The sequence below is a fragment of the Carettochelys insculpta genome, chromosome 1, assembly GCF_033958435.1.
Source record: "Carettochelys insculpta isolate YL-2023 chromosome 1, ASM3395843v1, whole genome shotgun sequence".
In the NCBI taxonomy this organism is placed as follows: Eukaryota; Metazoa; Chordata; order Testudines; family Carettochelyidae; genus Carettochelys; species Carettochelys insculpta.
This window is the reverse complement of record NC_134137.1, coordinates 7,943,283-7,966,366: the sequence shown is the minus strand read 5'-3', so window position 1 is coordinate 7,966,366 and position 23,084 is coordinate 7,943,283. Positions and strand designations below refer to the sequence as shown.

At 48.0% G+C, this 23,084-nt stretch overlaps 1 protein-coding gene and 1 pseudogene across 1 annotated transcript; both read left to right on the top strand.

Moving 5' to 3' along the window:
- The first annotated feature begins 4,620 nt into the window (after positions 1–4,620).
- On the top strand, positions 4,621–5,559 carry LOC142007663 (olfactory receptor 52N2-like; annotated as a pseudogene).
- Positions 5,560–13,971: 8,412 nt separating this feature from the next.
- LOC142002789 (olfactory receptor 52D1-like) lies at positions 13,972–14,910 on the top strand. Its single transcript, XM_074979198.1, has one exon. It carries the CDS (start codon positions 13,972–13,974, stop codon positions 14,908–14,910), a length of 939 nt encoding a protein of 312 aa, XP_074835299.1.
- The last annotated feature ends 8,174 nt before the right edge of the window (positions 14,911–23,084 follow it).

Below are 23,084 nucleotides of genomic sequence, written 5' to 3'. Positions count from 1 at the left end.
CCAGATTGTGGGCGCGTGCAGCACCCTCCACAACCTGGTGGAGAGCAAGGGGGAGGCATTCTTTCAGGGCTGGGCTGTGGAGGCTGGCAGGGCCGATGTGCAGCCACCCGCTGTCCCCAGTCGCCAGGTGGACCCCGAAGGAACCTGGGTCCGGGAGGCCCTGTGGGCCCAGTTCGATGAGGCCACGGGGTGAAAGCTGGCAGGCCCCCCATTGCCCCCCCCTTCCTCCACAACACTCCCTGCCCCTATGCCCACACCTCAGAGCACCCAAGAGCACACTCCCCCACTTTTCTTGTAAATAAAAGCAGACAGTTGTTCGTCAACTCAAATATCTGTAGAACTCTTATTATTATTATCAACAAGACTATTTACAGCCAAACTCTAACTTATATATATATATATATATATATATATATATATTATAAATAGGGATAAGATGAAAGGTGAAGACAAGGAAGGGGAGAACTATTTACATGGGGTGGTAAGGATCAGCATAGTAACGGGTCAAATATGCAAACTATTTACAACAAACTAACATCAAACTGGGGGGAATATATACAAAGGGGGAGGAGGGGGCCACATCCTGGGCCCCACACCCCCTAATGTCCAGCGCTGGGGGTGGGTGGCCGGGATCCCCGCCTCGGCCTCAGCCCTGGCCGGGGCTGGCTGGGGGCCGGGTGGACCGGGAGATACGGCTGGCAGGTGTCAGCTGGCCCCAGGTCCCCCTCGGTGGAAGGGCCCTTGGTGGCAGGTGGCGGTGCAACGGCGGACGGCGCAGTGGCTGGAGCAGCGGGTGGAACAGCAGGTGGAGCAGGCAGGGCGGGCGCAGCGGCGGCCGGCGCGGCATGGGGGGCCAGGTAGTCTGCGATATGGTTGAAGGTCCGCATGTAGGCCCCCCACACCTCCTGGCGCCAGGCCAGCGCCCGCTCCTGCAGCTGGAGGCAGCGTTCCTCCACCCGCTGCTGCTGCTCGGCGACCTCCAGCTGCCGACGGTGGAGGGCCAGCAGCTGGGGTCCGTCATCTTCCCCACCGTGGGGCTGGTTGGTCCTCCGCCAAGGGGCTGGCCTGGAGTGATGGCCCCGGAGGGCTGTCCGGGACCACTGACGCCTCGCCGGTGCTCTCCGGTCCTTCCGATGGTGCAGCTGTGGAACACAGGAGAGGTGAAGAAGAGTGGAGACAGCCGTTAGTGTGGGCCCCGAGCCATGGCCCTTGTCCCCCACCTCTCTGCTGCAGGTTCCCCATCCCGGTCCCCGGGAGATGCTGCTGTGATGGGGTTCGGGGTCCCCCTGCACTGCACCCCGTCGGCTGGCAGGAGTGACTCTCACTCAGCAGGTACAACAGGAGGTTTATTAGGCAACAGATGCACAGTTTCTCACAGAAGCGACAGTACAGCAGTCAGAGACAGTCCTTCCAACCTGTCCTGGAGAGAAGACCACAAGGGGTGCCCCTCTGTGGTGTAGCTTTCCCCCTCCTCAGGCTGGCTGCCTTCTAGCTCTCCCTTCCCCAGCCTCTAACTGCCGCCCCTGATTCCAACCCAGCTCGGCTCCTCCCTCCTCTTTGTTCAGGGCAGAGGTGTAACCTGCCAATTGTAGCCCCAGGATCATCCTTAGCCACTGGGAGCTATTCTGCTTGTTTCTCATATGTAGCCTGAGTCTCGCATTTGCACTCCCCACACTCCATCACATGCTGCTGCTGCTGCTGCTGCTGGGTGTCCCACCCCCTCCCCCCGGGGGACCCTAGAGGTTCCGCTCCCCGCAGCCCCGGGGATGGGGCATGGCACTGTCGTGCTGGGGGGGCAGGGGCTGATGCACTCTTCTGAGGGACATGCCACTGCTGTCCTTGGGGCCATGGTCATCTGGGCATGTGGAGGGCCCTGGTCATATCTATTACCCCTGCCCCTCAATCCCGGGGGTGTGCACTGGGGGGGTACATACCTGACGGTCCACTCCCATGGTTGGGGACACCCGGGGGGCGGACGCCCGGCTGGAGCTCCTGGATGGCAGGACGATCCTCAGGCCGGCGTCGCTGGAGGAGGACTCCCCCTCCTCCTCCTCCTCCTCCGGTGCCCCAGGGGTGGGCTCCTGGGGGGGCCCCTGGGGTGCGGGGCTTGCCTCCGGGGCAGACTCTGACTCCGGGGCCTGCTGGGGCTCATCGGCCGAGGTATCAAGAGTGGCCGGAGGGGAGGAGGTGTGCCGGGGGCCCAGGATGTCCCTGAGCTCCCTGTAAAAGGGGCAAGTGACGGGGGCAGCCCAAGATCGGCCGGCCGCATCACGGGCCCGGGTGTAACCCTGCCGTAGCTCCTTCACTTTACTCTGGACATGATCCGTAGTGCGGGCAGGGTGACCCTGGGCAGCCAGGCCCTCGGCCAGCCGAGCGAACGCATCCGCATTCCACCTCTTGCTCCCCATTACCTGGAGCACCTCCTCCTCTCTCCAGAGCCCCAGCAGGTCCCGAAGCTTGGCCTCCATCCAGGAGGGGCCCTGCTGCCACTTCCCCACCCGGCTACTGGGCTGGGAGCCCTGGCTCCGCTTGGGATGGTGTCCCCTGGGGGTTGTTTGGGGGGCTGGCGTGCGGCCATTGCAGTGGTGGGGTGTGTGTGGGGCTGCTGAGGGATGTGCAGGCTGGCCGCGTGTCTGGGCTGCCACCTGCACTTTCTCTCAGCTTCCTGCACAGGAAGGGAGGGGGCGGGGAGCTTTAAGGGGCCGCTCCACGCGGCCACCATCGAGCTCAGGGGCTGGAGAGAGCATCTCTCAACCCCTCAGCTGATGGCCGCCATGGAGGACCCCGCAATTTCGATGTTGTGGGACGCGCAATGACTACACATTGCCTACTTCGATGTTGAACGTCGAAGTAGGGCGCTATTCCCATCCCCTCATGGGGTTAGCGACTTCGGCATCTCGCCGCCTAACGTCGATGTTAACTTCGAAATTGCACCCAACACGTGTCGCCGTGATGGGCGCTATTTCGAAGTTGGTGCCTCTACTTCGAACTAAGAGGCACGTGTAGACACGGCTCAAAAGAAATAAGGGAAGATACAAAGTTGGAGGACTCTAGCTCTAAATATCAAGAGATCTGGGCCCTTCTTGCTCCTTCTGTTGAGCACAGACACAGCCCATCATGTGGTCTGTTTCCATGGGGGGAAACAGCTTCTTCCCAACATAGGAAATATATCGTGGCCCATCTCTATGGTCCAGGTAGTTCAGTAGTGTATCTGTGGTAGTCAGAGCTGCATATGCAGCAGAAGACAGTGTAAGAAAGCAAACAGCCCATGGATGAGTGCCATCACTTAACTGTTCTTGAGTTTCACCCTGACACCTAGGGCGCGTCTACACTTGCTTTCCACTTTCGAAAGAGGAATGCAAATGAGGTAAATAAAAAATGCAAATGAGACATAAATTCACATATTTGATACATCATTCGCATATTCTGATTTCGAAAAAGTGTCTTCCGCAACAAGAAAGCCAGTGTAGATGCTGCTCTTTCAAAGATGGGTTTGCTTTCGAAAGATCAGCATCTACACTGGATTTCTTCTTTCAAAAAAAGCTCTTTTGAAATTTGAATATGCAAATGAGATGCCAAATATGCAAATTTACACCTCATTTGCATTTGCAATTTACCTCATTTTCATACCTCTTTCAAAAGAGGAATGCAAGTGTAGACGCATTCTTGATGACTTGAGATCGGCTTATGCCATGAAACATGATTGGATGCTCACATTATCCGGGTAAATAGCCAAACCTTTGCTGATTCTTGCTAAGCTCATGACTTCAATTACCTCTTCTGGAAATGAGTTTGTCAGTCAAATTAGGCAATGAGTGAAGAAAGGCTTAGTTATTAATCTGTTTGGAATTTGCCAAATTTCAGTTTGATTGAATGTCCTCTAGACGTGGTCTACCAGTGAGCATTTCACATACTCTTTTTCTTATCCCCTCCTAATCCCCTCCTTCATGAGAGAAGAATCAAACTATTTTCAACCTCTGTATGTATTATCATAGTCTCCCTCGGCCCACAATCATTTTAATTTCCCTTCCCCAAACTCCACTATATTGCATAATATCCTGTGTGAGCTGTGTGCCCAATACTACAGAGAGTAGTCCAGATGTGTGTAAAATGTTGTCTGGCTGATCTCATAGAATTATGTTTTCTGTAGGAGTCGCCATCCCACTCCTCCTGGATCCCAACATTTTGCTTCTTTTCTGTAAAAATTTGCACTTTCCATGGGGTTTCACAGAGCTGCGTTCCATGACATCCCAGTCCTTGCCCTAAATGCACAGAATTAAATCAGAACATGGTAATGTGTTTCAGGAGCTCAAGGTGTTCCTCCCAATGGGCAAACACTTTGAAATTATTGACAAGAAAATTCATTTGTCATTATATTGCCCATTTACTTGGCTTGGTTACCTCTCTTTGAGGAGTCCTCTGCAGTTGACTACGACTTAAATAATGTGACACCATCTCTAAATGTTGCCACCTCAGTGCTCACTTTCTTTTTCAATTGTTAATAACTATAACATATTTACCATAATATTTGTAATAAAGTGTTCAAACCAATTTCTCTTTTTTTCTCCTTTCACAGACACCTTGAGCATTTCTATGCCCAAATGATACATTGACCATCTCATGGCAGCTTTCAACCTCATCCCTTCTGGTCCTTCAACATTCATCCTAACAGGCATCATTGACCTGGAAACTGCCCATGTCTGGGTTTCCATCCCTTTCTCTACGTGCTACGTTATTGGACTCCTGGGGAATTCCATGCTTCTATTTATCGTAGGCAAAGAGGAAACTCTGCACAAGCCGATATATCTACTACTTTGTATGCTGGTGCTAATGGACATTGCCACTTCCACATCCATCATGCCGAGGGCATTGTGTATATTTTGGTTCAATTTGAAAGACATTACTGTGGTTGGCTGCCTCACCCAGATGTTCTTTTGTCACGCAGTTTCTGTTATGTAGTCATCCATCCTTGTAACAATGGCCTTTGATTGCTATGTTGCCATATGTATCCCATTGAGATATGCCACCATCCTCTCCAATGCATGGATAGCTAAACTAGGGCTTTTAGGTTTAATAAGGTCTACTCTGTTCCTTCTGCCATTGCCCTTGCTCCTGAGCAGGCAGCCATTCTGTGCCAACCACTTTATCTCTCACATATACTGTGACCACATGGCTGTAGCAAAGACATCATGTGGGGACGTCACAATCAACAGGACATGTGGCTTGGTGATAGCATTCGTAGTTATTGGGTTGGACCTGATGCTTGTTGTCATTTCCTACAGTCTGATCCTATGGGCTGTCCACAAAATCTCCTCCAGCAAAGCCCACCAGAAAGCCCTCAACACCTGCACAGCCCACATCTGTGTGATGCTGATGTCCTGTATTCTCTTGCTCTTCTCCTCTCTGACACACCGGTTTGGTCAGAACACAGCTCCCTACATCCACATCATTTTGGACACACTCTACTTCATTGTCCCTCCCATGTTCAACCCTATCATTTATGCGGTTAAAACCAAAGAGCTTTGTGACAAAATGGGCACATACATGTGTAGAAAGTGATTGCTGTGGGACAATGAAAAAAATAGATAAAGGATATCTAGTTACAGATATTACAGAAGTTTAAAGTTTGAGACATTCTTAAGAACTAATGTGTTATCATTACATCACCAAGCACAGCTCTCTCTGTTGCTGAGTTCCCTCTCTCCGACCATCACTTGATCTCTTTCAGCATCACTCATCCATTCTCCTGCCTCGTCACTTAGACCTTTGTTAATCTAACACCAAGAAACAACACTGCAGTTTTCTGATATAAGGGCTATGTCTACACTAGCTCAAAACTTTGAAATGGACATTTGCATGGCCATTTCGAAGTTTTGGGCTAGTGTAGACTAGGCCAAGATGGCTTTCCAATATACCGTGAGATGAGATCAGGTTTCACAGCCCATTTAACAAATGGAAGCTAAGCTTTCTGATAGCCAAAGACAACTGAAGAAATTAGTATGCTGAACTTCATTGGCATGTGTGCAGTGATCCAAGGAGTAAAACTTACCTGTTTTTTTTTCCTATGCCCAATCCTTCAGGAAGTGTGGAGGATAAACCAAACTTTCACTTGGAATGGGTTAATACTGGAAACTACTCTAGCAAATAAGCATATTCTACATCAGCTTATTGTTGAGAAATGTGAAACTGTGTTTTTTGAGAACCTGAGGATGTTACTTTGGACTTGTGGGTATGGCACCAGAAGCTGACCAAACAAAGACAGCTTTATGACATGCATTGAGCCACAATCTATATACATATTTTAGAGTTTGTCTGTCTGTCTGCCTGCTTGCCTGTGTTTCTGTCTGTCTGTCTGTCAGTGTTATGTTTGTTCAAGAACTCCTCTTAAACCATAAGAGCTGCAGTTATAAAATTTTGTTACACAGCTTCCTCTTACCCCAACATAAACCAAGGTCAGGGTTTGGTTGTGCCTGGAAAACAGGAAGTGCTGGGAAGGGGCTGTATTCCAGAATATGCAGAGAGAGGTCAGAGGGAGAAGAAAGGGCACGGCACAGACAGGAGGGATGTGATACTGAGAGTGGCCACTGGGGGCATCTGCAAAACCAAAGGAGAGACTACCAGGGCTGGGGCTCTGCCATCCTACCTGCTGCAAAGACCATGTAAGTAGCTCCAATGTCCCAAATTCAGAGCCAGCCCCACCGCCATTAAGAGGCTAGAGGCTGCAGAATGGGCTGATGGAGTGGGCACCCTCAAGACAAGCTGAAGACCATAGGAGGGGGTGTTGCAAGCTGGGGAAAGTCCCCAGAACTTTTCTCCACCCAGACAGCCTGAAGCCCATGGAAGGGAAGGCTGTTGTGTGGACAGCTGGATGGGGAGCATCCCCAGGAACATAGCTCCCCCAGACATCCCACAGACCATGGACTATAGCTGGAAGGTGGATCATCTCCCTGGAGCCTCCCCCCCAAAAAATTTTTAGGCCACAGCAGGACAGTGGCCCAATGTGCGGCCCTTCAGGAGAGACTGCAGGCAATGTGTTGGCCACAGGAGAGGGGCAGCCCACCGAAGACCTCCCCCCAGACAGCCTACAGCTAATGGTAGGGGGCAACCCCTGTAACTTAGCCCTACATGGACAACCTGCAGACTTGTGTGGGGGGTATTGCTGGTAGGGGAATGGCTGGAGAGAGGGCCAGCCCACAGACCTTGCCCCCCAGATGGCCTGCAGATCATGGAGGCTGGTTCCTGGATTGTGCCCTTCTCAGACAGCCCTCTTGAGCTTGGTCCACCTAAGGCTGCCTACACATTGCAGGAGGCTGCCGGAGGGAGGCAGCCTTGCAGAGCTTGACTTCCCCCTGGACAGCCTGCAGGCCAAGGGGGACAGCTGAGAGAGGCAGCACCTTGAGACTGGTTCCTCTCTGGACAGCCTACAGGCCATAGCCAGGGTCCCCTCCCAAACAGTGCACAGGCTGTGGTACAGGGGGAGCCCACTGGAGGCTGGGGGAAGCTCCCAGAGCCTGCCTCCCAACAACTTGCAGGAAAAATGGGGGCCACTGGGGATAGAGGACAGTTCCCAGATCCTCATCCCCTCTTCAACAGCCTTCAGGCAATGGCGGGAGAGACCTGCTGAGGTGTGTGGCAGCCTTCAGACCTTGTTCCACCCCTAGACAGCCTATAGGCTGCATGGGGGCACTGGAGGTGGGGAACAGTCCCTGGAGTCAGGCTAAATCCTGGAGCACCCAACTAAATAGGATGCAGAATGGAGGGGGCCACTAGAGGCTGGGGTAGACCCCAAAGCACCATCCCCATGGGCCAGTGCCTGACAGAGGGGGAGGCAGCTGGACACTGGGGGCAGGCCACAAAGCACTGCCCCTCCCCCCCACAACAGGCTGCAGGAATCAGCTAATTACCTAAGGTGTTTGTGCACAACTACTAGAAACCTGGGAAACAAACAGAAAGAGTTAGTGGCCCTGGCACAGTCAAAGAAGTATGAGGTGATTGGAATAATGGAGGCTTGGTAGGATGACACACGTAACTGGACCACTGTCATCGAAGGTGATAAATGGTCCAGGAAGGGCAGGCCTGAGAGAAAAGTAGGAGTGGTGCCTCATGTAAGACAGCAGCATGATTGCTCAGAGCTCCAGTATATAAAGGGAGAAAAGACACTTGAGAGTCTTTCAGTGAAGCTTAGAGGTGGAAGCAACAGAGCTGATGTTGTGTTTGGTGTCTGCTATGGATCACCAGATCAGGTGGATGAGGTAGATGAGCTCATGAGTAGATGAGTAACAGAGGGCAACCTTTAACACCCCACCCACCACCGAGAGGTTCTGCATCTTCCTTCTTTTCCTTGGTCTCTCCCAATTTCCTGTTCATTTTATTTTACTAGTATTGGTGTTTTAAAAGTTCTTCCAGTTGAACATGGTCTTACAGCTCACTACCTTTGGAGTGAGGCTGGCCCGTCAACTCCTCACGTCCACCAGGAGAGAGTATGAGTATTGTGTTAGCTTAGGTATACTTGTACTTGTATGCTACTTTTATGCGATCAAGGTAAATTAACTTGTATGTAACTACTTCAAATAGTTAATTGTAAACTCCATCAGTAAGTGTAATAAATTCTGTGCCATTATTACATCGTGTGCAAAGTTTACACATTTCATGGACAATATGCAGCCATACACTGCTACAATCAATTGAAAATGGCTTTTGTCCCATATGTTGCCACACATAGTGCCGATGGCAGTGCATGACAGTAAGAGAAGGAATCCCTTGTCAATTGCGAGGTAGAACAGATGGTAAGATTGAGTTTGCCATGACAATCTGAGCCCCATTGTTGGCGAATCCTCTCTTCACTCCTAGGAGAGAATCCCAAGCTGGAGTTCCCCAGGGTGTATTTTCTGCTCTTCCCACCAATTAAAGACATGAGATAATTGTGACTGTGCAAATATGCTGGTGAACCAGAGAGTCCACAGGGACAGTAGAGGGATACATAAAAAGCTTTGTCCAGCACACATGTGAGATTCAGGCACAGATTTCAGGGAGCTGCCTTCTCGTTGCACTAAGGAGATTTCCCATCTCTGCAGATTTGAGTGAGTTCCCTGTTTCTGCATAAATGACCGTGAGAAAGGTGCAGGAATAGCTCCAGGGTTAAGGTCATGGCAGGGTCACTTGTTCTATTTAGTATAATCAGAAATATAAGTGGCTTTAGCTGATACAATTAGAACTACAAAGATATTGGTAATAGTATAGGCAAATAAGTGCATTTAAGATCAGTTGCTTCTCTCCTGATTTGTCATTCTGTTTCTCAAGACAACTCCTTTTTCAGGCTGTGCAGATTTATCCTCCGGTTTACTTAAGTTTTCCAATTCAGTAACTTGCACCATGGACAAGACTTCACTCAAAATCCACCTGTTGCAACTTAAATAAATGGCCTGATTTACATCAACCATTAGCCACCAGGGACTTCAGGTGGAGTTGTCCTGTAGCCTCTGAGTATGGGTGAACTCATTTGAACTGAAGAAGAAGTAAGAGGAGAGTAGCTGAAATGTGCAACTCACAGGTTTGGAGGTTCAGAACAAGCAGGATAACATGGTGTTTACAGGGAGGGAGGGGGTCTGCTCTCTCTGTCCCTCTGCATCTCTGGTTCTGGAGAAGCCAAGGATGACTGAAGCGAAGAAAAGAAAAATATATTTCTGGTTGAGGGAGATGAGGCAGTGTTGGAAATCCAGCCAGGTGAGGTTCAGGAAGGTAGTTTGTGTGAATGTAGGGAAGGAGACCCGCACAACCCACCTCATGATGGCGCAGATGAGATTCCTGAAACTGAGGTGGCTAGGAAATGGAAATCCTGCCTAGTTCACAGACAAAGGAGATGTACCACGTCCTCCGGGGCCAGGCGTGATTCAGACTGTAACTCAGTGCAGAGCACGCTGCAGGAGATCGCCCCTTACACTGTCATCCAGACCTTCCCTCCTCCCATGGACAACCTCATTGCAGCTTTGTGGTAATGTCAGTCATTGCCGATGATGAAAGAAGTCCTTGGGAAGGAAGATCTGGATTTCTGCCGGGCTGCCACACCTGGCGGTGCAGCGCCGTTCTGAGGAAAAGCTAGTTGCCGCTCCTTTAATCTCCTTCTGCAACCTCCTTCAGGGTCTGGTCCCATCCTCCCCGCTGCACTGCTGGAGCTGCTAGTGCTGACCTTCCCTTTGATCCCCCTTCTCTCTCCACTGCAGTCAGACACTGGGTGCACTGCAGGGAGGTGGTGTTTATGTGAGCTCCCACTATGGGGTCCAGCGGGGGTGGGGTAACACAGTTTGACAGGATTCGGTAGTGTGTGGGTGGGGGAACCACAGGAACAAGTCACCAATTGTGAGGATTGTGTGACAGGGAGTGAGATTTACAGGGGCAGGAAAGTATCTCTGAAGTTCATGAGTGCGGTGAGCCAGGTTTAACTTTACAGGGAGGATGTTGTCTGCAATGCTGAGGGCTTTTTTAGTCCTGAGTTTTGGTCCAAGACTAACACTCGACATTTAGGGGTGATTGAATAGCAGCCTTCAACTTCCTGAAGGGGAGCCCTAAAGAGGAGGGTGAGAAACTGTTCTCAGTGGCGTCAGATGGCCGAACAAGGAGCAATGGTCAAAAGCTAAAGAGGGAGAGGTGAAGGTTGGATATTAGCAAAACCTACTTCACTAAGAGGTTGGTGAAGCACTGGAATGCATTGTCTAGAGAGGTGGTGGATTCTCCATCCCTAGAAGTTTTCAAGTCCTGGCTTGACAAGGTCCTGGCTGGGATGACTTAGTAGGGGTTGATCCTGCTTGAAGCAGGGGGCTGGACTAGATGATCTCCTGAGGTCCCTTCCAGTCCTAGGACTCTACGATTTCCTGTCTCTAAGTGTCTTTCGGCTGTCTCAGGTTATATTTGCTGTGGCTAGTCACGGAAATGCAGTTCTGGTGTCACAGACTGTATCTTGTTTTGTTTCCAACCATTGCCATTATGAAACTTCAGATATTTCGTCTGTAGTAAGAATAACTGATGGTTGTGTTATGTGGCACCACAGAGTCTTTTTAGAGATGTTATTTCAATGGCTATATCTACACATCAAGGTTATTCTGAACTAACAGAAGTTATTTTGAAATAACTTTGCTGTTGTGTAACACATGCTATTTTGAGTGCCGTATTCTCATTCCACTACGCCTCTTGTTGCGAAAGGGATAGCAGAACTTTCAAAACAGGCACTTATTTCAAGCTTCAGTCTCAGTCTCATTTGCACAGCAGAAAATTTGAAATAAGTGATCTTGAAATAATTTATGCAATTTTTGTATAGTATGTTGCTGCTGGTGAGTATTTTCTTGAAAGATCTCAACTATCTTATTGATTGCAATGGAAATTCCCTCACCTTTGATGTTCTCAGGAATGGGACCATCCTACTTTACTTAAATTACTTCACCAGCTGGTCCTGGACTCTGAGGCTGTGTCTTCAAAATGAGATAAATTCAAATTTAAGTCATTTAGCTTGATATTAGCAGGTGATTGTCTTCACTGAATTACCGTTAGTTTGATTTAGGATGAACAAATCTCGAGATTACAAAACCGCAGGTACCTGATGGGTACAGCATGAAGTTTGAATGTAGAAGTTTAATTAAAGGCCAGTGTGGAAGCACCACATCTTAAAACCGAATTTATTAGCCTCCAGAAGCGTCTTCCATTTCTAACACAAAGCTCTGTGTGCTGCACCTGGCTGCGAGCTCCCTGCTAAAGGGGTTTGGGAAACTGACCAGGTTGCTGCACTCCTGTGGCGGGGGCCAGGCACCCCACAGCTGAGCGGCTCAAGCCATGCAGGGCCAGATGCCCATGGACAGAAACCCTCCCTGCAGGCACCCTTGGCCATCTGCAACCACGTTGCCCCAGCCAGCAGGCTCCGGCAACTCTTCTACAGGAGCTAGTGAGTGGCAGGGGTTTGGGTTTTTTGGAGAGGATTTATTTGGAGGTGGGGGGTGTTTTGAGTGATTTTTTGGGGTTATGTTTTTGGGAGGTTGTATTTTTGGGGGAAGTTGGGATTATACTAGGGCTGGGGGAGCCTGTGGGGATGGGCAGTAAACCCACACATTTAAGGGACTATGTGGAAGAATGGACAGCACTTTTAGTCCATTAAATGAAGGGTTCACTGTACTATCAGGAGCTGGGAAATTGATCAAGGTTGCTGCGCAGTCGGTTTCCCCAGTCCCCCAAGCTGCGGGACCCAGGAAACTGACAACACTGCTGATCGTGGCTCAGAATGTGGGGCTGAGAGAACTGTGGGATAGGTTCCTGAAAGGCATGGCTGCAACAGTCCATGTTTGGGGTTTCCAGTATGGAAGCAATGTATCAAATTTATTGGGAGCCTGTGGGAAGTGAAGATACTCAAAACTGAATTCAGAAAACCTGGCATTGTAAAATCAATTTTAATAAAGTCCAATTTATCTTGACGTGTGGACGTAGCCCAAGTGTCCACTCCACTCATCTGGAGAAATGGGTCATACACATGAAAGATGATACCTGACGTATTTGTTAGTCTTTAAGGTGCTACAGGACTGCTTCTTCTCATTGAAGCTACAGACGAACATGGCAACGACTCTGAGATGATTTTGTATTACTTCATTTGACAGTTAACAACCTCTAACTTGCTTCCAGGTAAAGCTGAATATCTGCAAGAAAGTCTCATAAAAAACGGGAGGTAAGAGAGATGCATATCTGTAGCCCTATATAACAAGAACCCGACTCCTCATTCTTATGAGCACAACGTCATAGCTTGTCATGATTATATTCATTTTCGTGAGGGAAACTTTGCTCCTTTCCAACATAGAACCACAACAATGAATCATCAAGTCCAGTTTTCTTTCTCTGGTGGTGACAGCCCTTGATGTTCCAGAAAAAGGTGTAAAAGCTCCAGAAATAGATGGATATGTTATGTTTGATTTGACAGTGATGAGGCTGTCACCCTAATGCCCGAAACAAACAAAGAGTGATTGCCTTTTGCTCTGTAACACATGGGTGTCCAGGCTTTCCAAATTATTTTTTGGCTGTATTTATTGCAAGTGGACAGTCTCACAAACTGTGAAAATATCCAGACCCATCCAGCTTCTTGCTTCGATAATGACCTCAATTCCGAGTGCCCTGAATGGCTTCATTGATCACTTAAGTCATGAGTGAAAAAAGTTTTCTTTTTTTATTTTTCCTTTTGAATTTTCCATAGTTGATTTTAATTGAATGCCCCCTTGATCTTGTGTTATGAGACTGGAAGGACACACCCGCTATCTACTCTCTACCAGTCAATCTTTTATAAAAATTTCTCATATCTCCTCTTGTTAATTTCCTTTGTAAGGTAGCAATTCCCATGTTTTCAACCGTTCTCCAAACGAGGGTTTTCCCACATCCTTGATCATTCCCATTGCATTTTCTGAAACTCTGTAGTTCTGGAATATCCTGTGTGAGGAGGGTGACCACTGGCACATAGAGGAGGCCAGACAAGGGTGACATAGTGACTGATCTCATGGCATTAAATTGTCAGAATGATTCCATATCTCATTTCTCATGGATCTATGAGCAGGTTATACTAGTACTGTGAGTCCTGATGCTGAGGTCTCTCTCCTTAGTTCACACATTAAAATTAGACCCTTTTTAGGCATTTCTGGAGTTCAAGCTTTTCCCTGTGGTGAGCATACACTTTGGCATACTTGATGTTCATCTGCCATCATGGTGCCCATTTACCTGTTTTGGTTAAATTCCTCTGAGGACAACTTTGGGATTGTGTATGATTTAAATCATCTGGTACCATCGTGAATATTTGCCATCTGACTGCCCACCATGCTTTCTACATTCTTAATAACTATAGAATATGTACTTTTGTAATTATTGTTTAAAGTATATAACCCTCCTTGCTGTTTTCTCTTTCTCTTCAAAGGCACCGAGAATATTTTTGAGCTCAATCAACGCACAAACCACCCGATGGCAGCTTTCCATCTCACATTTACTAACACATCAACATTCATCCTTATGGGAATCCCTGGTCTGGAATATTTCCACCTCTGGATTTCCATCCCTTTTTCTTTTTCCTACTTTACCTGCCTGTTGGGAAATGTGACTCTTTTGTTTGTTGTGGGAAAAGATCAGACGCTGCACAAGCCAATGTACTTGCTGATCTTCATGCTGGCACTCACGGACATTTGCATAACTAACTTTTTCATGCCGAAGGCACTGTGCATATTTTGGTTCGATTTGAAAGACATTACTGCAGATGGTTGCCTCACCCAGATGTTCTTCCTTCACATGCTTTCTTTTACACAGTCAGCCATCTTTGTGTTAATGTCCTTTGATCGCTATGTTGCCATTTGCAACCCTCTTAGATACACAACTTTCCTCACCAATGCACGAATAGTTAAGTTAGGGTTTGTAGGTTTGTTGAGATCTGCTGTGTTAATACTGCCCCTTCCCCTGCTTCTGAGCAGGCAGCCATTCTGTGCCAACCGCATGATCGCCCAAACTCATTGTGAGCACATGGCTGTGGCAAAGCTGTCGTGCGGGGAGATAAGAGTCAGCAGTGTGTACAGTTTGGTGGTGACAATTGTAGTAGTTGCATTAGACCGGACACTCATTTTTCTGTCCTATGGTTTTATCATCAAGGCTGTCTTTAGAATCTCTTCCAATAAACCCAGTTGGAAAGCCCTCAACACCTGCACAGTTCACATCTGTGTGATGCTCACCAGTTTTATTCCTGGCTTCTTTACCAGCTTAACACACCGCTTCGGTCAAGGCATTGCTCCCCATATTCATGTCATCTTGGCCAACGTCTATCTCCTTCTTCCCCCCATGCTCAATCCTATCATTTATGGGTTCCATATGAAAGAGCTTTATGACAAAGTTGGCAAATACACCTGCAGGAGATGATCACTGGGACCCTCAGTTAATCAGTGGTTTGCTTGAATTCAGCATTGTTGAAGTTCACAATCTGAGAAACTCCTCACACCTAACGTCTTACCACTCCATCACCAAGTCCAGTTCTCCCCATTGCTGATTCCCCTCCTTTTGCTCATCTCTTGACCTCCTTCATTTTCACCCTTTCGCCCCTGTCCCGAAACGCCCTGTCACTCATTCTGTCTGTAACTTCAAGGCTTCCAGAAGTCACTGCAGCTTTCTCTGTTATTAGCGTGTGAAGAGGGGTTTTGGTCAGTTTGATGAAAAAAGCCACCTTTTCACATAGCCAAAGAAAGACGATAAACTGCTGAATTTATATATCATATGTTGAGGGTTTTGTTGAACCAAATATACCTTTTTTATTTTTACATCCCATTCTTCATGAAAGCCTGGGGATAAACCAAATAAATACTAAGTTTATCAAGCTAATTCAGGAGGAAATGTGAACACTGACTACGATCACTGAATGCAATAAAAAGTAAATAATGTGATCTATTGTTGTTCCGGTACTGTGCATATTTAGGTCTGTTTGCAGCGTACATTTAACACTATATTTCGTCAGTTTTATTTTGAGCCACCCTCCCGACCCACAACTGGGTTAGAAGTACCGCTAATGGCTTTCAATTAGCCTCGGAGAGTTAGTTGTCTTCGTCTTTGTCTTCAAAAAGCAAGAAAAGTAGACCTATAGAACCTTGTAGACTAACGATATTCTTTATTAGGCAATGAGCTGTCATAGGACAGACCCACTTCTTCAGATCAGATAATTGATCAAGGCACAACTAAGGTTTCACTACATATACTTGAGTCCAGTAAGGAAGAGAAAGAAGAAAGGGAAAGGACTACCAGGAAGGAGAAGAAGAAGCAGCCATGGGAGAAGAACTCACCTCCAGGACACAGCCTAACACCAGAGCTGCCAGAATTCCTCTGATGAATGTGTAATGCAAGAACTAGCATCCAGAGAGACTGACTTTGCCTGGCACAGAAGTCTGCCTGCCTTCCTCAGGATTTGTGAGTATGACTCTGAGCACTTAGCATTACTCTATTTGCTTGGTAACTGTCAATAAACAGAGAATAAGAATATAACTATGTCAGGCTTTTTCAGTAAAACAGATCCTGCAGATGTGCAGGAAATTACACCGTGAGCCCTACGAAGGGGTAGCGGGGAGGTGTTTGTATTAACACAGTTGCATCTTGAGCCCTATGAATGGGTGAAAGGTTTGTGTGTCCCCCTGAAGTGTGGAAGGAATAAAGAATTTTGTGCAGTAACACAGAAGAAAGAGAAAGTTAAGAAAACCCTGATTTGAAAACAAAGTGATTGGTCTCTTTTTAGATGATTTGAAGTGAATTTGGCTCTTCATGCAGGAAATATCTGGCAACCCCAGCCAGAACCAGAGGGACCAGGGACACTCAGCGGGCAGAGTTGGATGGGAGGTGGAGTAGCAGCATTCACCCAGGAGGCAGACCTCGGGGGGAGGCAGGGAAGCGGTGCCTGGGTGGAGCTGGGGAGGTGGAGCAGGAGCAAAGCACATCTGGAAGAAGAGTGGCACAAACGAGCTACACCAACAGGGAGCCAGGAACACTTCCAGCAGGGAGCTGTGGGGCTGGAACCTGCATAGTGTCTGCTGTCTCTGCCACACGTAACAGAGAACGTGCAAGTGATGAGCAGCTGGGGAGAACAGGGAGGGATCTGGCCACAGAGCCAGTGTAGGGAGACGTCACCTGACAGAAGGGCCTTGAACCTTGGTTTCAGAGGGCAGGACATGAACTGCATCTAAGGGCAGCTACCAGGGAAAGGGACCCTATGCCTTGGAGCCTGACGTTTTAACCCACCACCAGAGTAGGGGTTTGACTCACTACAGGGCCGAGGGGAGAGAGCTGGGGAATGCCAGGAACAGACAGTTAACATTTTGTGCATACCAGAGACATCTGCTTGTGGAGTCACTGTGCCCACAGAACAGGGTGTGCTCTTTCCCTCTACCTTTTCCTTTCTTGTTCTTTTCCTTACCTACCTGAGTATGGAATTGTATGTTGGTTGAAAAGGTACAAGACGTTGTGATCAGGGCGTCGGGGGAGCAGCTTGTGTGGAGAGAGCTTCTGAGATGGGGCCATCTTAGTCCCTCTGCTAAGGGATCACAATGAGACTTAGGGTCCAACCCATTTCCAGGTTTGATGTGAGCAGTCTGGGTGATAGTCAAGGGCAATGTCCTTGAGGCTGGGGAGTTTGATTCCTCCCACATGATCTCTCCTGCCAACCGCGAGACAACAGAGATGCTGAGCAGGAGAGGAGGACCAAAGCTCAGCCAGGTAACCTCTCCGCTGGGAGCAGTAACAATGATGTCTCTTCAGCCTAAAATAGACCAACATTCAGCTTGCTTCACACCAAATTAGATCCTGTTTGCTTGTCCCAAGGTTTCGTGTTTTTGTTGTTTTTCTGAGGGTTGTCTTTTTTGTTCTGTTTGTTTGTTTTTGTTTTTCTGTTGTGTTTTGGGGGGCGGGGAGGTGAGGTGCTCAGGACTCAGTGCCCTAAAGCCTCTTGTTTTTCACTGGTTCCTGGTAGTTAATTTGTTTCTTTAACACAACCAGGGCAAGTGAATTGGCTGGGGAAAATCTCAGCTTGGCTAGCACTGGCTGGTTTTGTATTCTTCTAACACTGAGGGCAATGTGAACACTATTTGTTAGCTTCCATTGCACAGATGCATGTATCATGCAAGAAAATGTCATTTTTGGTTTAAATTCCAGTGGGAGGCAGCTGTGAGCCTTGGAAGATGGAAAATTGGCTGATGTCTGATGTGGGAGACATAGGGAAGCCATCTGGTAGGTCAGCTTGGGTGTGCGGTACTTTCTGCTGTCATGCTGGGTGTTAATAGCACCCGGAGAGGCTAAAGCACTGGCAAAGCAATGAAAAAGGGGACACATCAGCTGGGTAGCTGGGTAGTTTGAGGGGCACTGCTGCTTCTACAGCTTCCAAAGTGAACGCAGGTGTTGACAGCCCATCATGGTAATATCCTGAGGAGGGTGTGCATGGTTGGGATTCCAGCTTGCTTGAGTATGGTGGTGTTGGTCACTCTGTCCTTCCATAATATTCTAAGGATGCGCCTGAGGCAGCGCAAGTGGAAGATGTTCAGCCTGTTTTCCTGGCGGGCATACAGGGTCCAAGTCTCGCTGCCATAAAGGAGGGTGCTGAGGATGCAGGCTCTGTAGAGTTGCATTTTGGTGTGAGTGTACAGCTTGTTGTTATTCCACACTCTCTTGCTGAGTCTGGACGAGTTAGGACACTTTGGTGTGGGAAAATGAATGACAATGGGCAGCATCTCCTTGAACTGTGCACATACCACAATCTGTGCATCACAAACACATTCTTTCAAACAAAGCCCCAGCACAGAGTGTCGTGGAGATACCCACGCTCAAAGCACTGGCATCAACTAGATGTGGTCATCACTTGGCGTAATAACCTCAAAAACGTCCTTCTGACACGCAGCTATCATAGTGCTGACTGTGATACAGATCACTCGCTAGTTTGCTCCCAGTTCAAGCTGAGGCCCAAGAAGCTGTACTGCTGTAAACCTGCTGGAAGGCCCCTCATTGATGCCAGAAAGATGGCAAACTCAGAGAAAGCTGAAAAGTTCAGAGACACCCTCCAGGAAAATCTGCGCAGCGGCCCTGGGGGCGCTGATGTGACATCCAAATGGCAACATCTGAGGGATACAGTTTACAACACGGCCTTGTCGGTGTTTGGAAGAAGATCTAGAAACACGAACGACTGGTTCGAAGCTAACTCTGATGAAATGATTCCAGTCATTGAAAAGAAGTGCGCTGCACTCCTGGAGTACAAACGCTCACCGAGCCAGAGTACCCAGCAAGCACTTAGAGCAGCCAGAAGAACAGTACAGGAGACAGCCAGGCGCTGTGTCAACAACCACTGGCTCCAGCTATGCAGCAGCATCCAGACCTGTTCTGACTTTGGTAATCTCAGAGGAATGTACGAGGGTATGAAGAAGGCATTAGGACCCACCCAGAACAAGATGGCACCTCTGAAAGCCAAATCTGGTGAAGTCATTGCTGACAAAGCCAAACAGATGGAGTGCTGGGTTGAGCACTACTCCGAGCTGTATCCCAGTCACATATGTAGATGGAAAACATCTTGCCTAGTAGGCGTTACTCAGGTGTAACTACCTTTGAAATATAGCTACATAGTCAATATTTATAACTTCAGAGAAGACACACACATAAGAAACAGAGAATCTGATTCAGAAAATCACAACGACATCTTACATGACACACCTTGCTTAAAATGTAGCATAAGTGTGCTACAGCCATACAATGATATATCCATGAAGAATATGGGATGCAGTGTGATGCAGAGATCAATGGCTCTTTCCACTGGTGAGAAGCCTGAAGTTATCGAACAACCATATCATAAACAGATGGAAACACAATTGAGCTGAGATCAAGTATCAGAGAGGTAGCCGTGTCAGTCTGTAGCTTCGAGAACAACAAAAAGTCTTGCAGCACCTTAGAGATAAAAAGATATTTTGGAGCATAAGCTTTCGTAGGCAAAGACCCGCTTCGCCAAATGCATGAACCTCTGCCCACTCATGCATCTGATGAAGCGGGTCTTTGCCCACAAAAGCTCAGGCTCCAAAATATCTGTTAGTCTATAAAGTGCCACAGGGCTTCTTGTTGCTCTGAGTTGAGATCATAACAGCTCAGATGCAGCTGTGGCTTTCCAGGGCAAACAGACTCAGCCAACATACAGGGGGGGAGGAGGGGCAGGAAAGGTTCCAGCATTTGCCAACCATTCAAAGTACAAATGAATTTCAGCAGCACTATCAGCCCGTCCACATGCTGCTCCCTGCCCCCATACTGTCAGGCAAACTTGACTATCCCTGTACACCCTAAGCCTTCCTCACAAACCCCAGCACTTCCTGCTTTGCAGTGTACAGCTCCCTTGTTCCCTCCCATACTGCAGCCTGGTACAAGTTCAAGCACCCCTTAATGAGTCTCCTTTTCTGTGTCGGCAATTGCTGGCATTGCCATGAGGCTGCAGTGGGGTTGCAAACCAGAGGAGCAAAGGGAGGTGGTTGCTCTACTTTCTCTTACAGTCGAAGACATCCCCTATCTCATGAGCCCTTCTTCCGCATCTTTGGTCTGTACATTAGGTGCAAGGCCTATTCACTGGTCATCCCTGTCTCAGGACTCCGCACCATTGTGATCAGTAGCTCTTGCATTTGTTCTCCCTTGTTCTGAATGAGATCACTCTTCCTAAGAGGAAAAGGTGCTGACACTGTCGCTGTCATTCTTAAGTGGGCAGAGAAGCTGCTGAATTGCAAAACTAGACTGAAGGGGAGGAAAAGCCTCTCTTCCCAACATAAGGAAGCAACTGAGACAAGTAGAAAGAAATAATAAGAAATAAGGAACTGATCTGAAAACACAAATATTCTGAATAGTTCCAGAGGTGGAGAATTTCTGAACTGGCACATACTGACTTGAACCCTTTCCACTAACTGTAATGCAGAGCAAAGCCACTCACCAAAGCTCTCCTCAAGCCAAAGAGGAAGTAACATTCCTGGTACAGGACAGAAGAGCCGTGAATTCAGTGAATGAATCTCATCTATCTGAACCTTAGCATGCTGCGAAACAACATTTATCTTTCCTCTGCACAGTCCCTGTGGCTTTCGGGTTGGCCAGGACTCCCAGACAACTTCCTGAGTTCTGGGAGCAGTGGGCAGTGCAGAAAACAGGTTCCAGAGGACTTCATCCTAAAAGTGTCCCCCAGGAGTGAAGAAATGATTAGGCGAAAGCAGGGGCTCAGATAGCAATGGCAAACTGAGACTTGCAGAGTTCAGCCTCCCAATGGTAGATGACATTTTTTTCTGAGTGTAATGCACTGTTAGTTGCACTGTGTGTGCCAATACAGCCACAAAATATGGAAAAAGAACAATTTTCATCCAATCTTGGCTGCGTTCTGCTTCATACCGCCCAGGAAGTGGCATGACCTATTTCATCAGATTCTGAAATGCACATCAGTGTCATCCTGTGGAGGTCAAATGCATGATCCTGGAAACAAAGATATTTGCCAGGATCCCTTTTTGGGATCCAGAGTGGATGTATAACTGGAAGGTCAGTCTCTCCTAAGAGTTCAGTTACAACAAGATAAATTCACAGAGGATAGTCCCAACAGCGGCGATTATATGGGAAGGGAAGGAAAGGGAAGGGAAATGAAAAGGAAGGGAAAGGAAGTGGGGATATAGGAGAGATCTAGAAAATCATGACTCATGGAAAGCTAGACAAGAAAGGATGAGCTGCTTTTCGTCATAACACAGAAACTGGGGGTCACCAAATGAAATTAATAGTCAGCAGTTCTAAAATGAACAAAAGGAAGTAATTCGTAACAAACCAGGGTAAACCTTGAGAACTCGGCCAGTCCATGTTGTGCAGGGTAAGAATATAACAGAGTTCGAAAAACTTGATAAGTTCACAGAAGACAAGTCCAACAGTGGCTATTATCCAGGAAGGGTGAGATTGCAAAAACGTACTCTGAGATGTCCCCAGCCTGTTTGCTGGAATCTGGCAAAGGGTGACAGGAGCTAGTTCATTGACAGTGACCTGCTCTGCTCATTCCCTCAGAGCCATCTGGCTTTGGCCACTGTCAGAGGACAGATTATTGGGCTAGCAGGACAACTGTGATGACCCAGGATGGCTTCATCTATCTACTATGTATTGGAGACAATGTGTCTGACTGTCTGTCCATCCACCTGCCTGATGGCTGGTAATGTGTGTCACCCTGGCATGTTTGTATAATGATGTATCTATGAGGGTCTGTCCACATCTGGCCTATGGAGCAGTAGAAATCATAGAATTCTAGGGCTGGAAAGGACCTCAGGAGGTTATCTAGTCCAGCCCCCTGCTTAAAGCAGGATTAACCCCAACTAAATCATTCCAGCCAGGCCTAGGTCAAACTGGGACTTAAAAACCTCTAAGTATGGAGATTCCAACACCTATCTTGGTAACACATTCCAGTGCTTTACCACCCTCCTGGTGAAAGAGTTTTTCCTAATATCCAACCTATCCCTCTCCTTCTTTAGCTTCAGACCATTGCTCCTTGTTCTGCCGTCTGCCACTGCTGAGAACAGCCTCTCTCTCCCCATCCTCTTTAGGGCCCACTTTGAGGAAGTTGAAGGCTGCTATCAAATCGCTCCTTAGTCTTCATTTCTGCAAACTAAAGAAACCCAAATCTCTCAGCCTCTCCACATAGGTCATGTGCTCCAGACCCTTAATCATTTCCATTGTCCTGCACTGAACCTTGTCCAATGAGTCCCCATCCTTTCTGTACTGGGAGCGGGCGCAAAACTGGACACACCACTTCAGGGCTATGTCTCCAATAGTCCCTTCCTTTCAGAAGGGGGATAGTAATGAGCAAGTCGGGAAGATGCTAATGAGGCGCTCCATGAATATGCAGTACCTCATTTGCATAACGGTGACCACACACGATTTGAAAGCACTGCTTTCAAATAACACAACACCCATGTGGATGGAGACCTTTTGAAAAGACCCCCCACCACCGGAGTTTGAAAGCCCTCTTTTCCCAGAACCATATTCATGGCAGCACCTCATTCGCATCTTCCAACTTTGCTCATTACCATGCCGCTTCCAAAAGAAGGGGGCTAGTGTAGAATAGACCAGATGTAGCCTCACCAGTGCTGAGTACAGGGGAATAATTGGATCTACTGGAAATGCTTCTCCTAATGCACCCCAATACGCTTTTAGCCTTCTTGGGTACAAGGGCCCACTGTTGACTAACATCCAGCCTCTCATCCACTGTACTCCCCAGGTCCTTTTCTTCTGCACTGCTATTTAGCCAGTTGGTCCCCAGCCTGTAACAGTGCTTGGGATCCTTCCATCGCAATTATAGAACTCTGCACTTCTCCTTTGTTGAGCCACATCAAAGTTCTTTTAGTCCAATCCTCCAATTTGTCTCCGTCACTCTGGGCCCTATTGCTACCCTCCGGTGTATCTAGCTGACACCCCAGCTTAATGTGATCTCCAGATTTGCTGAGGGTGCAATCCGTCCCCTCATCCAGGCAATTAATAAAGATATTGAACAATACTGCTCCTAGAACCGATCCTTGGTGTACTCCACTTGAAAG